General features: G+C 49.1%; 1 protein-coding gene across 3 annotated transcripts in view; it reads left to right on the forward strand.

Moving 5' to 3' along the window:
* Nucleotides 1-304: 304 nt before the first annotated feature.
* LOC116073415 (serine protease 46) overlaps nucleotides 305-14,316 on the forward strand; it is a 20,490-nt gene continuing 6,478 nt past the window's right edge. The window contains exons 1-6 of one of the 3 annotated variants that reach the window (XM_031345315.1): nucleotides 308-481; nucleotides 2,169-2,195; nucleotides 3,937-4,084; nucleotides 4,524-4,798; nucleotides 5,672-5,835; nucleotides 6,112-6,605. In XM_031345315.1, coding sequence (XP_031201175.1) covers nucleotides 379-481; nucleotides 2,169-2,195; nucleotides 3,937-4,084; nucleotides 4,524-4,798; nucleotides 5,672-5,835; nucleotides 6,112-6,345 — 951 coding nt within the window. In that variant the 5' untranslated portion in view covers nucleotides 308-378 and the 3' untranslated portion in view covers nucleotides 6,346-6,605. Of the gene's footprint in view, nucleotides 482-2,168; nucleotides 2,196-3,936; nucleotides 4,085-4,523; nucleotides 4,799-5,671; nucleotides 5,836-6,111; nucleotides 6,606-9,611; nucleotides 9,740-14,316 lie in introns of those variants that run through there. The other 2 variants (XM_031345314.1, XM_031345316.1) reach the window with 2 other exon arrangements.

The raw sequence follows: 14,316 nt of genomic DNA on the forward strand, positions 1-14,316 counted from the left end.
CCTCGTCAATAGTAACTGTGAAACTCCTTAGGCATCAGGCTGAGAACAAGAGTATATACCCTGAGACTGGACATCAAGCTGCCAATCCCAGCCCAGGGATCTTTGACCAGTTAGGCTCCGGATGCACCTCCAGGATCTTAGAGCACTGAGGATGCTCCCATAGATCTGGAATCTGAGACCCAGTCCCAGTCAAGGGATCTAAAGTCATCTTAAGGACCAGAGTGGGTCCAGATGCGAGAACTCAAAGGCCTTGAAGAGGCATAGTCAGGCTCTTGGCGCCAGGTCAGTCGCGTGTCTAAGACGCCATCACGTACTGGGGTGTGGGCACGTGACAGCACGCCGGCGCTATCTCGGCCATCCTTAGGGGCACAGCCTTGGATGGCTACGTCATTGCGCGGCCTGGACGCTGGGCCTGGATCCTTGAGGCGCTGGATCCTAACCTGTGCGGCGCTGCTGTTGCTGCCTCCGCGGTCAAACTTAGGTGGGACAGGCACCTCCTTCTCTGTTGTCCTTTATGTGTCCGCTCCCCTCCAGTCTTGCTCAGGTTGGCTGTTCCTTTCCGCCACCTGAAACTTCTGTGTGCCATCCCCACCTCGCTGTCACCTCTCTCCTGCCACTCCTAGATTCCTCGAGCCATAACTGTGCCGCGGCCTCCTGGGGAGCATCCCTGGCCTCCCTTTACGCCCAGGCGCCTTCTGCTTTCCGCGGCTCCATCCTCTCTAAAGGATGGAATTCTAAACGTTGGGGTTTTGTTTTTGTTTTTTTTCCCATTACCAGCAGAGTCCAGGCCCTTGAGCGCTGTCTTCTCAGACTCCCTTGCCCCACAGCCCCCAGAGATCCCTCCAAATCTGACTGACAAAGGGAGTGTGCTTCCTGAGTGGGCTGGGGCCGGAGCAGGACCCTCTCCATATTGAGAGGCGGGGCTTACAGCAGTCTTGCTCCATCACCATCCCAATACTTGGACCGCCTTTCTTCTGCACGCCCCCTCCCGCCCCCGGGGCCAGCCTTCCCCAAGAGCCAGTTTCACTTCGTGTTTCCCTCTGGCACTTTTATTTCCCATGTAATCTGCAGCCCATTTCTGACATGTTCTTTTTGTTTGCTTTACATCTCTCTGCTTTTTTAAATTTCCTGTGGCTTCTCCCTCAGCCCCTCCCCCTTTTCTCCTTTCATTAGTTGGGGGGTGGGAGTAAGGTCTCATGAGCCCTAGGACAGCCTTGATGTCCTGAACCTCCTGTCTCCACTTCCTTAGTGCTGGTATTACACACACACAGAGACACACACACACATACACTTACACACACATACACACATACATACACATACACACACATATACACACATACACATACACACAATACATACATACACACACATACACACACATACACTTACACATACATATACATACACACATACATACACACACATACACACACATACACACACATACACACACATACACACACATATACACACAGCACACATACATACATACATACATACACACACATACACACACACACACACACACACACACACACTCCTCTCTCCTCAGTACCCACATCAGGCCACCCAGTCTCATCTCTGACATAAGGGTGTTTCTGAAGGTGCTGTTTGATTTTCCTTGCCTCTTCCCTCTTTGCTCCTTGGATGAACTCAATAGCCCCGGGGAGCTGAGCTGCTCCTCTCGGCACATTATCTTCCTCCTCCACCACAGATGTCGATTTTGCTCTTCAGAGTGTCTGGAATATACTATTACTGTGTTTCTTCCTGGAGGGATTTTTAAAAATCAATATTTATCTTTTTCTTCTCCTCTTTGAGACAGTTCCTGGTATTCTCTCCTCTCAGCTGTCTCTTCCACTGGCCACATCTTCTGGCTTCACCTGATGCCTCTGGCCCAGGCCCACATGGTGGACTGGGCAATGAGTGTCTCAAGATAGGCCCTTGTACCCTTGTTTCCCAGTCTGTGACTTCAGACTGGGGAACAGCATGAGATTAGGTACTCTTCCATGAATGAGTGAATGGACTAGTTGATGATGATGACGACGACGACGACGACGACGACGACGATGACGACGACGACGACGACTACGACGACAACGCAGCACCCCTTTACTGCTACCCTGCCACAAGTTCCTGCCTCACATCTGTTGTCCTTCCCTCCTCAGGTTATAATGAGAACCACATGGAACCAGGTGGGTCAATGGGGCCTCGTAGCAGGGAAAGTTGCAGATCCTGGGGAAAATATGCTCTCCCAGTCTCTGCCTAAGCAGCGTTTCTGGTTTGGTAGGAAGAGCACATGCAGCTGCGAGGACACAACCCTACTGTTTGGAACAGAGTGCCTGGGTCTTCCATAGGAATGCAGAGCCACTTTAATTCAGCTCAGGCTTTCAGCCTTTCCCACAGTTGCATAACAAGCCTCCTGGGTGGTTGTCTCAGGAGCCCAGATCCCAGCGTGTCCTATCTTTTTCCTTAGATCCAGGGAGCGCATGATTGGGATCATAGGACTTGCCTTGGGTTGTCAGGACTCCACTAAGGTCCACTACTGACTGTGAGGTTGATTTACTATGTTCTTGCTTCTGTCCAAGCCTTGCTCCTTTCAGTTTTCCCTCTGCAATTCAGTCTCATTTAGAGGGGTATGTGTGTGTGTACGTGTGAGTGTGTGTATGCGCACACATGCAAGTGCATGTGGAGACCAAAAGTCAAACTCAGGTGTTGTTCCTCATGCGCTGCCCACTCTGTTTGTGGAGACAGAGTCTGTCACTGGTTGGGAGGTTACTGATTAGGATAGACTGGCTAGTGTGCTCCAGCAATCTGCCCGTCCTTCCTCCCTAGCACGGGGATTACAAGTGTGTACTACCATGCCCGGCTTCACCCTGTACTGGGGATTGAACTCATGTCTTCATGCCTGCACACCAAGCTCTTTACCAACTGATCTGTCTCCTTAGCCCCTAAGTTGCTTTGTTATATTATTGCCTGTAACCCACCCTTCCTTTTCATAAATATGTTTTGAGGTTTTTCCGTCTCCTCTTTTTAAATTTTTTGTTTTTATTTTTATTATTTTATCTGTTTCTTGGAGACGGGATCTCTCTACATAGCCCTGGCTGTCCACGACTCCCTGTGTAGACCAGGCTGGCCTTGAACTCACAGAGATCTGCTTGCCTCTGACTCCTGAACACTGGGTTTAAAGGCATTTGCCACCACGCCCTGCAGCACATTGTACTTTATTTAGAATCTCTGCACCTATGTTTGTTCCTTCATTCATTCGTTCATTCATAAACCTTGTCAACTGGTAGACCCCTAGACAAACTAATAACCGTGAGCTCCAGACTACTTAGGGTAAAGAAGGCCATAGGTTTTTTTGTTTGTTTGTTTGTTTGTTTTTGCATCAAAGAAATGCAGCCAACAGCACAGCTTTTGAAGAACAGGCTCCTGTGCAAGAAAAGCATTTGTCATCTTTTTTTTTTTCTTTTGGTTTTTCGAGACAGTGTTTCTTTGTGTAGCCCTGGCTGTCCTGGAACTCACTCTGTAGACCAGGCTAGCCTTGAACTCAGAAATCCGCCTGCCTCTGCCTTCCAAGTGCTGGGACTAAAGGTGTGAGCCACCACCGCCCGGCCATTTGTCATCTTGAAAGCCCTGATCTGTTTCTGCACTGTCTTAAAGTTGAGCATAGGTCTCCCTCTGTGAGTCTCAGGCTCCAGCTGAGACTCAGTTGTCTGTCTCTTTCTCTATCTTTGCAATTGTCCTTGTTTGGCTGGTTCAGTACCCTTGGGGTCCACTACTCGATCCCTGCCAGTCTCTTCTCTTTGAAATGGGAAGAAGCCCCTGATGTTACAGCCTTGGAGACTCCACCCCACCCCAAGGGTGGCGTGTTCCTGGTCACTCTGATTTTCCTCTCTGTGGACTCTGTACTCTCTTGCCTTGCCTGTTCTGAAGTTTGTGGCACACCCTGGTGGACAGACAACTTGGAGGAGAGCCACCACTGGCCCTGGGAAGTGAGCCTTCAGATAGAAAATGAGCACGTGTGTGGAGGAGCCCTCATTGATCGAAGCTGGGTGGTGTCCGCGGCTCATTGCATCCAGAGGTGAGTGTGACCTGTGTACCCAGGATCTAAAGACCAAGAGCGACTGTGGGCCCAGTCCAGCTTCCGCAATACTAATTGGAAACTATGCAGGAGGAGGAAATACTGAAGCATGGGAAGGGCCAGCCTCAAGATCTCACAAGATCCTCTGACTAAGTTGGGATGGGACCCGAGCAATAGAGGCTGTATCCTAAACTGGGCAGCAGGAAAACCTAGCCCCCACTCCCACACCAGGAGATATTTATGGGCACTGACACCAACACACCTTCACTCAGTGTGGCTCTGAATGAGACAGCTGTTACGCCTTGGACCTTGAGCTCCGCAGGCTGGGTTAACCCAGCCTGAGTGGACTTCAGAGACAGGAAAGGTCCTGGGAGGAGGCAGGTGCGTAGTTGTGCGGGGAAACTGATGTCTAACAGGTGGGCTCCTGCATTCCTTGCAGCAACAAAGAATACTCAGTGATGTTGGGTAGCAGCAGCCTCAACCCCAACAGCTCCTCCTGGGCCCTGAAGATTCCCGTGGGTGACATCATTATGCATCCCAAGTACTGGGGCCGGAACTTCATCAGAAGCGACATTGCCCTTCTCTCTCTTGAAATCCCCGTCACTTTCAACAAGTACGTGCAACCCATCTGTCTTCCAGAGCACAACTTCAACTTGAAGGTCGGGATGAAGTGCTGGATAACTGGCTGGGGCCAGCTGAAGCAGCACTCCCCAGGTGAGTTGGATGGGTTGGGGACGCCGCCCCTTTGGGTCTTTATTGTCCCCTCCCCTGTGGTGCCTTTGAAGAGGCTGCGGCTGTGGTCTTTCTTCATATGGTGCTTGTCATCATGGTTCACACAGCACTGCAGTAAGGCTGAGACTGCTTGGGCTGGTAGGCATGACCATCTGCCTTTTAGAGAAAAGCAACAGTTGGGGAATCACCAAGTCCCCCTCCCTCCCTTCTCCCTTCCCTCCCTCCCTGGCCACAACTGAAACAGCTGAAACAGCATGAAAGGAAGTCACAGAATAGGGCACTAGAGGTGAGCAGTACAGAGGCCAACAGAGCAAGTGTCGAAGAAGCCAGGTGTATGGATGAATGCCACCTGTAATCCAGCATTAGGGAGGTGCAGCCAGGAAGTGATGGGTTCAAAGTCAGCCTCAAGTACAGAAGTTTGATACCACATGAGACTGTTTACAACAAAACAAGCAAGGCAAAGATGAGGGGATCTGAGCTGAGCTCCGAACAGATAGCTGACCTGATGCCTGGACATAACCGTCGGCTACAGTGAAGGGAACAAACGCCATGGAAAGAGGAATCACAGAGTTGTCATCCCAAGTTGTAAGTAGCTGTGCTGGGACTCAGTAGCCTTCTGGGTTCTGCAGCAAAACCTTCCTGGAGAAGAGGCTCCTGAGCCAAAGCCTTGCCTGCTGAGGGGCTTGCTATGTCCGCTGGCACTGCAGGGAAAGACCGCCGGGAGGAAGATGCGCTAGGGTGGTAGGGGAGAGCTCAGCTGACCTGCAGGCTCGGAAGGTCCACGCCACTGGGCAGAGCCAGGACTGAGCAGAGTCGGGGGGGGGGGTCGCAGCTTATCCCTTATGCTCTCTACAGCCAAGTTGACACTGACTTCAGAGCTTTGGGAGGCTGAGGTACTCGTTATAGACAACAAGAATTGTGACAGTATTTTCCACATGAAGACCTTCTATCCCCGCGTTATCCCCCTTATCCGGAAGAACATGATCTGTACCACCAATTATAGGGAGGACTTGTGTTACGTGAGTTTCTGGGAGCATTCTGGCAACTGTCTTTCTGGGGAGTGAGTCCTGGGGTGGGGTTCAGGTCCCTCGGGCTTGGCCTCTTTCCCCCTTACTGTCACCAGGCTCTGCTCTCACCGCCGTTATGGCTGCTACTGGCTGCAATTCATATGCGTAGTCTCCAGCTGAGAAGCCAAGGGGCCCCAGCTAGTGAGCTCCAGGAGAAATGATTTTCTCAAACTGTGGGCATCGTAGGTCCTTTGGTCCCAGCAGAGCCTCCGTCTTTGTCTTCTCCAGGGAGACCCCGGGGGGCCATTGGCTTGTGAAGTCGATGGCAGATGGATTCTGGCTGGGGTATTCTCATGGGAGAAGGCCTGCGCCAAAGTACCAAATCTAAGTGTATACACCCGCATCACCAAATATACCATATGGATCAAGGAGCAAATGAGCCGTGGGGCGCTGTCGGGGCCCCGCAGGACATCCTGGCTTCTTTTCCTGCCCTGGCTGCTGCAGTTCCCAGTGAGCCCATGACTTCCCCACCCCTTCCTCTTCCTGTTTTGCCTCTGCTGGACAGGCACTAGGTAGATGACTGAGCACAGGTGGCATGTCCATATTCCACAAGAGTCAGGGTCCCCGGAGAACTTGGGTTCTGCTTTGGCAGCCTCGCAGGGAGGGCTATGGTGGGTGACTAGGCCCTTGCTTGACTAACCAGGAGAAGGGAAGGATAGCTCAGAAGCAGCACTCTGGAATTTCAGACCAAGAGCAGAGATTAAATTTGTGTGTGAGCATGAGCTGTCTCTCTTCTCTTTTTTCTCCCCTGCCCCTGTTTTTAGGAGGTGATTCTGGAAGTTCTGGTAGATGGGAGGAGCCCCTATTTCTGGGGCTTATGGTTTCTGCTGTGTTTCTAGTACTGGGACATAGGAATAAAGGCTTGCGGGCTCAGCTTCCAGACTTGTATCATGGTCACATGTCAGGGGGCAGATGAAATAATGCCTTGCGGGCCAGCAGTGATAATCCAGGCCAGAACTCTAGACTCAGCTGTGGAGCTAGCCAGCTTCCTACCGCCCTTCTTTCACTCCCTCCATCCCCCCTTCCTTCCTTAAGCATGATCCTCCCACTGTAGAAAGTTACAAAGCACATCAAAGGCCTGATGGCCCAATCTGAATGCTTCGTGCATTTGAATTGAAAACACTTGCTGAACAAAGTTTGTGCTTCAGCCCATTGCTTCCTCCTTGCCAATTGTGCTCTTCAAATCTTGTCAATACCTCCTGTACTTTACACCTGTACAGTCTGTGGTTTTCTGAGAGCCTTACCACACAAAAACACACAAAAAGGATTTGTCTATTCACCTTAGAGTTCTATTTTAGACGGTTTGGAGAAGGATCTATGACAGCCATACTTTGGGTTTTGAATAAGTGAGTTTATTGAATGTATAACAAACAGAACTGGGCTGGAGAGATGGCTCAGTGGTTAAGGGTGCCAACTGCTCTTCCAAAGGTCGTGAGTTCAAATCCCAGCAACCACATGATGGCTCACAACTATCCGTAATGAGATCTGATGCCCTCTTTGGGGTGTCTGAAAACAGCTACAGTGCACTTACATATAATAAATAAATCTTAAAAAAAAAAAAACTAAAATAATAAATAGGTAGATGGTTGGATAATAGGTAGGTAGGTAGATGATACATAAATAATAAATGATATCTATAGATAGATGATAGATGATTGATAGATAAATAGATGATAGATAGCTGATATGAATAAATGATAGATAGATATTTGATAGATAGATGATAGACAGACAGACAGACAGACAGATAGGTAGATAGATAGATAGATAGATAGATAGATAGATAGATAGATAGATAGATAGATACCATTGATTCAGGTGTTAAGAACACCCCGCAGAAATTGCCTGGGAAATGCGGCTGAGTCAGTTGAACTTCCTGTAGAGTCCCGGGCAGAGCAGAGTTCCCACCCCCATGAAGTTTCCAAGTAAGAGAACAAATAGCAACAGAGATATCACTGTTAAATCCTGCATCTGCGCAACAGCTAGCAGCCACCTGCAGGTCCTGCTCCAGGGGACCTGCTGCTCCAGGGGACCTGCTGCTCCAGGGAACCTGACGCCCTCTCTGGCCTCCTTGGGTGCCAGGAGCACAGACATACATGCAGGCAAAACTACCCATACATGCACAATATTTTTCTTCATAAAATAGAATTGTATACATTTTCTTCACTTGATTACAGATATGCTTGGTTTTTATTTTACTATCTTTGTTTTATTGACCAAATGCCTTTCTTCTTCTCAAAAGTCTTTTGAAAGATGGGGCTGGAGAGATGGCTCAGCAGTTAAGAGCACTTGCTGCTGCTGCCAGAGGTCCCAGGTTTCCCTCTCTGCAACACGTAACAGCAGCTCACAACTGTCTATAACTTGGATCTGGGGTAGGGGTTACTCACGCTCTTCTGGCCTCTGTGGGTGCTGAACACACATGGTGCATATATACATACATACATACATACATACATATAAATATATATATAATTTTTTCAGGCAAACACACATAAAGTGAAATAAATATTTTAAAAGAAAGTATTATTTTTCACAGAGGCAGAGAGTTTCTCTAAGTTCTCGCTACACTTTCTCTCCCCTTTCTATGTCCTTTCTGCTGTGTAGAGAGCATCCGGCCATAGGAACTCCCATTTTCTACCACCAATACCCAAGGGGAAAAGTTTGATTTGCTTGTTTTTGAACATCACACAGCAAGTACAATTCCATTTCAGAGGCCTTATTCATCCGTGTTATGGGGTTTTCCACAGAGCCATGTGCAGCAACATTCAGTCCTCGGGAGCCACTGGGCATCCATCCATTCTCTGAGGCAGCAGGCGGGCCCTCCCCATGGGGCTTCCCAGCAGCCCCCTGTGAAGTCTGCCTCTGTCCTTCACCATCTTGCCGCCTCTAGAGCTGTTCGTAGGGTGAAGCTTGTGTTCTCTGTACATCTATCTGCTTTACTAGATGGCACTCTACAGTGATCATATCATTTCGTCCCCCTCAGCAGCCTGTAAGAGTATGCCCCTCTGGGCCTTCAGCACCACGGGTGGCAGGGGGCAGCAGAAGTGGGGTGCAGCCATGAACACTGTGAGGAACATGAATCCTTGGGGGAAGAAGAAGATGTCTCAAGTGGAGAGGTGGGGAGGTGTCCCTAGACACCGTTTATTCGGTTGAAGGATAAAGATTCGGCCGGCAGGTCCTCCTTCCCCAGCAGCCCCACACCAGCACCCCACCCATCCCTCACCCTCCCCAGGTCCTGCTCTCTTTTAAAAATACAATCCCTGAGGGAAAATGGAAGTCTCCAGTCATAGAGCACTTATACACTATGCAAAGGACTTGTGTCTTAGTTTTCGTATCTCTAGGGGCTCACCCGTGGAGGCTGATGGGAACTCAGGGGAACTCCAGAGGCTAACCGTAAGACACTGTCACAAACCTCACCCCTGGTTCTATCAAGGCAACAAGGGACAAGGTCACAGGCTCAGAGATAGGCATGAGGGCATCATGAAGGCCCTTGCTGAGAGCTGGGCTTGGGAGACATTGTAACGGACCAGGCGTGGTCGGTCACAGGCTCAGCACCGAACCCCCAGAGCACCATTCCAGGGTTGTTTCTGACAGCCCCCCTCCATGGCTGTGGCAACCGACCTCTTGAGGTTGCTTCAGCAGGGTGAGCCCCTACCCTTGGGCAGAGGCCTGCCATCTTCGATCCTAAGTAAACAACTGAGTTCTAGAATCCTTGTACCACGGAGACGCTCCATCTTGTTCTAAGGAGCAGTAAGGGCTGGACTCCTTGCCATGGCGTGTGGATCAGTAGATCCTCAGGGTCTTCTCTCACCTCCACTTTCTTCTGCCAGACTTAATAATCTGCCCCATGTGGAAGGTAGGAGAGAGACCAGGAGGGATCTGAGAACCTGGTGTCTACATTGGTTGTCCTCCTATCTGTCAGTACTGGGATGGGTGTATCCTCAGGAGGCTGGTGGGATGGGTGTGAGCTGTGACCTTTCATGACCCAGGTGTCCCATACAGGGTGGCACCAGCATCAGTTTTCAGGGTGAGCACAAGTAGATGAGGGAATGAACTAACATCCACTATATGGATGAGTTTGCCTGGGAATCTTAGGACTTGTGACAATGACTGCGTTGTCATGAGTGTCCCCTCATCCTACAGCAATTCTCAGATGAGACAGTTTACACCTCAGTGGTGGATGCTGGGGCCTCCGTTCCACCCAGGAAACCTGGGTCCAGCCTTAGTGCTTTCTGTGTGGTAGAACCAGGACTCAAAACAAAACAGAACAAAAACAAACAAACAACAACAAAACCAAACAACTTTCAATAGATGCTTTGAAATTGAAATATTTGAGTGGCAGAGGATATGTAGCTTCTTCCTGAAAAAGGTAGTTCTTATGGTAGGAGCCCTACCTTGAGTCACCTGCTGGCATACATCTTGTGCCTGAGAGGAAGCTAGCTGGTGTGGTAACAGGGAATCAGGTGCATATCCCCCAGCTTGGGTGCTGTCTTCTTCCATCATGGTGGGACACTTCTCTCCTGAACTAGTGCACTGTTGAATGAGTGACCGAACCCTGAACTTCACTGGGCTGTCAAGCAGTAATGATGTTTTCAGGATGGTTAGGTTATGTGCAGTGTTAGGCCCCAGCATGGGAACTAGCTGCTATGCCTCTGGTGAGGGTGTGGGAGTCAGCTATGACCTTACAGGAATAGAGTCCACAAAGCCAATAATCTTTTGGGTGGCCACCTATGAAAGCAACAAAAGTATCAGGATCCTGTTTGTAAGTGGTGGTGCCCAGCTTCTAGAACATCAAGACAGAGTATCAAGGTCTGAAGTGGAATCCATTTGAATTCCTGAGTGCCTGCTACAGATGGAAGAGTGGCATTGGGACCAGGTTGATCTGCAGCACACTGCACATGAAGGACACAAAGAACCCATCGTGGCTACGGAGATGGCTCAGTGGTTAAGAGAGTGCACTGTTTTCCAGAGGACCTAGGTTTGGTTCCCAGCACCCGCATCTGAGGCAGCTCACAACTGCCTGAAACTACTCTAGCTCCAAAGAATCCACCTGCATTCGCATGCACATGCAAACACATCGCCATAACACACATACACCGAGTCAAAAATAATACAAATATTAAAATCAAGCCATCATGCTCCCTCCTTGGCACCGATACCTACTGTTAGCATCTCCAGACTGAATCGCATGAGTCCTGTATAAGGTTTAGAGGAAGGTTGGGGTCAGTTCTGTCTTGGACACAAGATCTTGAAGGATCTGTTATTTGAGACCCTGTGATCTGACAGAGGGCGAGGAAGCTGAGGAGAGGGCCCGTCTTACCCTCAGAGTTGTCGCTGTGGGACTGGTGAAGCTCTTTTCTCGGAACTTTGGCTCCCTTTGGGGTTGCTGCTTTATGGGAAAAGAGAGGGTAAGCTTCTTACGCTGTCTCCTGACTCTCAACACTGAACGGGCTTGGTTGAGAAAGACTGGAATCAGAAACAAAAAGATCCTAGTCACTAGTCTAGTGCTGTGATGAAACACCACGCCCAAGGCAAGTTATAAAAGGAAGCGTTTGATTGAGGGCTTGCTTACAGTTTCAGAAGGCTAGACTATGGCAACAGGAAGGTCGGCATAGTGCTGTAGCAGTAACTGGACTCACATTTGGTCCTTGAGTTATAGGCAAAGACTGGGTCTGGTGTGGGCTTTTGAAACCTCAAAGCTCACCCCACAGTGACACACCTCCTCCAACAAGGCCACACCTCCTAATCCTTCTCAGTCACTATGGAAAAGCATTCAAATATATGAGCCTATAGGGGGCATACTCATTAAAAACTACCAGTGTCCATAAAGAAGAAGAAACAGCAGCAACAATGAATGGCCACAAGCTTACCATTGTGTATGAGAAAGTCCAGGAATGTGGCTCTCTGGGGTAGGGGTGGGGATAAAGGAGACAGGCATGGAGATGGGATGTAGACACGATCTGAGTATCCAGAGAGGCAGGCAGTACTGTGTGAAGACGTAAGGGTCTGTACGGTCCCTGTAACCCCTGTGGAAGGCCAGGAGGTGAAAGTAAAAACATTCTACCCACAGGAGTCTATGACAAGGGAGCATATACCTGATAGCAGCAGGGGCTGGGGACTCTAAAGATTTGTCACATGGGGTAGAGTTTGAGGGTAGGAGAAGAAACCTTCTAATGAAGGTAGTGGATACTTACATAAAGTCAGAAGCAGAGAGAGGCTTGGTGGGGTCCTAGACTCCTTTGAGGACATGTCCCTACTGATCTTAAAACCCCTCACCAGATTCCACCTCTGCCCCTGTGAGCATGTTCACCTGTGCAGGCGCATGTGTAGGCTAGAGGTTGACATCAAGATGTTGCTCTCAATCACTTCTCCACCATATTTTTTGAGACAAGATCTTTCACTGAACCTGGAACTCAGCATTTCAGTCATACTGGCTGCCAGGAGAGCACCTAGGATCTACTTGTGTCGGCCCGCTAGCACTGGGGTTACAGATGTGTCCATTGCCACATCTGCCTGGGAATCCACTAGGTCCTCATGCTTGCAGGAGACCTAACCCATCTCCCCAACCGTAAACCATACCTCTTAACACCCCCATATCACTTCCTGAGGCCCAACTCTGTATATGAACCTTCAGAGGAACATGCACATTACATCCACACCGTAGTGATTTCAACAAGGTGGGACCTACCAGGTGTTATCTGCTAATAGCTCGTTTATCCTGGCTATTAGGGCTACCCATTGCCCCTCAACCATCCTCACCACAGTCCCCCAGACTGTAACTGTCAAGTCCTGACACTCTTCTACATTGCATGGTGTACTGCTGAAGGAAGTAGACTCTGTCATGGCAGCTTCTGATGGTGTGATGTAGTCCATTCCACCCTGTTTGAGGAGCTCAGTGACCATGTGTGATGAAATGTCCTATTTAAAATAAACAAGACAACAACAACAACAACAACAAAAGTTCCTCCCACCAAGAAACAGCAAACCTCACTCCCACTGTGCATGATGGCACACATGTGTAACCCCAGCACTCAGGAGATAAAGGGAAATCAGGATTACACCATCAACCTTGGTTACTTTGACTGCCTAGCCTGGGCTACATAGACCCTGTATTTTATTTAATTTAATTAATTTATCTATTTTGGTTTTTCAAGACAAGGTTTCTCTGTATAGCTCTGGCTGTCCTGGAACTCACTCTGTAGACTAGGCTAGCCTTGAACTCAGAAATCTGCCTGTCTCTGCCTCCCAAGTGCTGGGATTAAAGGCGTGCACCACCGCTGCCCGGCTAGACCCTGTATTTTAAAAAAGAAAAAGAAAAGCAGGGACTGGAAAGATGATTAATCAGTTAAGAATACTGACTATTCTCCCAGAGGTTTGATTGACAGCACCCAGGTCAAGCAGCTCACAACCATCTGTAATTCCAGTTCCAAGGAATCTTATATCCTTCTGTGTATGGCACACACATGATGTGCAGATGTATATACAAGCAAAAGACCATACACATAAAAATAGAACGAATTAATAAAAACAATAAAAACTAGTTAGTTAACAAAACTAACTAGTTTAGTACAAAAACTAAAAATCTCAATCTTATCTCCAGTTCAATGCAAGCTCCTATCCTCTGTCCCTGTTCTTGAGGCCAGGGAGAGGCGGGCAAGCCTCTCTGTGGCTAGAGTTGTGCAGTAAAACATCACTGCAAGAAGAAGGAGGAGGAGAGGAAGAAGGGAGGGAGGAGAAGGAGGAGGAGGAAGAGGAAGAGGAGGAGGGAGAGGAGGAGAAGGGAGAGGAGGAAGAGGAGGAGGAGGAGAAGAAGAAGAAGATGAGGAGGAGGAGGGAGAGGAGGAGGAGAAGGGAGAGGAGGAAGAGGAGGAGGAAGAGGAGGAGGAGGAGAAGAAGAAGAGGATGAGGAGGAAGAGGGAGAGGAGGAGGAGGGAGAGGAGGAGGAGGAGGAGGAGGAGGAGGAGGAGGAGGAGGAGGAGAGAAAGCCGGACAGAGGTGGCATATACCTTTACCTAGGAGACAGAGGCAGGTAGATCTCTGTCAGTTCGAGGCCAGCCTAGTCTACAGAGTTCCAGGACAGCCAGGGTTACACAGAGAAGCCCGGTCTCAAAAAAACAAAACAAAAACAAAAAACAAAAACAAAAAAAAACAGTCCATGTATTTTTAGATACAACTGCTGGGCGTTGGTGGTGCACGCCTTTAATCCCAGCACTTGGGAGGCAGAGGCAGGCGGATTTCTGAGTTCGAGGCCAGCCTGGTCTACAGAGTGAGTTTCAGGACAGCCAGAGCTACACAGAGAAACCCTGTCTCTAAAAGAAAAAAAAGAAAAAAAAAAGTATTTTTAGATACAACCAACAGGAATCCTGGGCACGAGGCCCCAACACTTGCTCTGAGCTGATGATCTCACCACTCTGGTGATTCTCTCCTTTCTAT

This window comes from Mastomys coucha, unplaced genomic scaffold, assembly GCF_008632895.1.
Source record: "Mastomys coucha isolate ucsf_1 unplaced genomic scaffold, UCSF_Mcou_1 pScaffold23, whole genome shotgun sequence".
Lineage (NCBI taxonomy): Eukaryota > Metazoa > Chordata > Mammalia > Rodentia > Muridae > Mastomys > Mastomys coucha.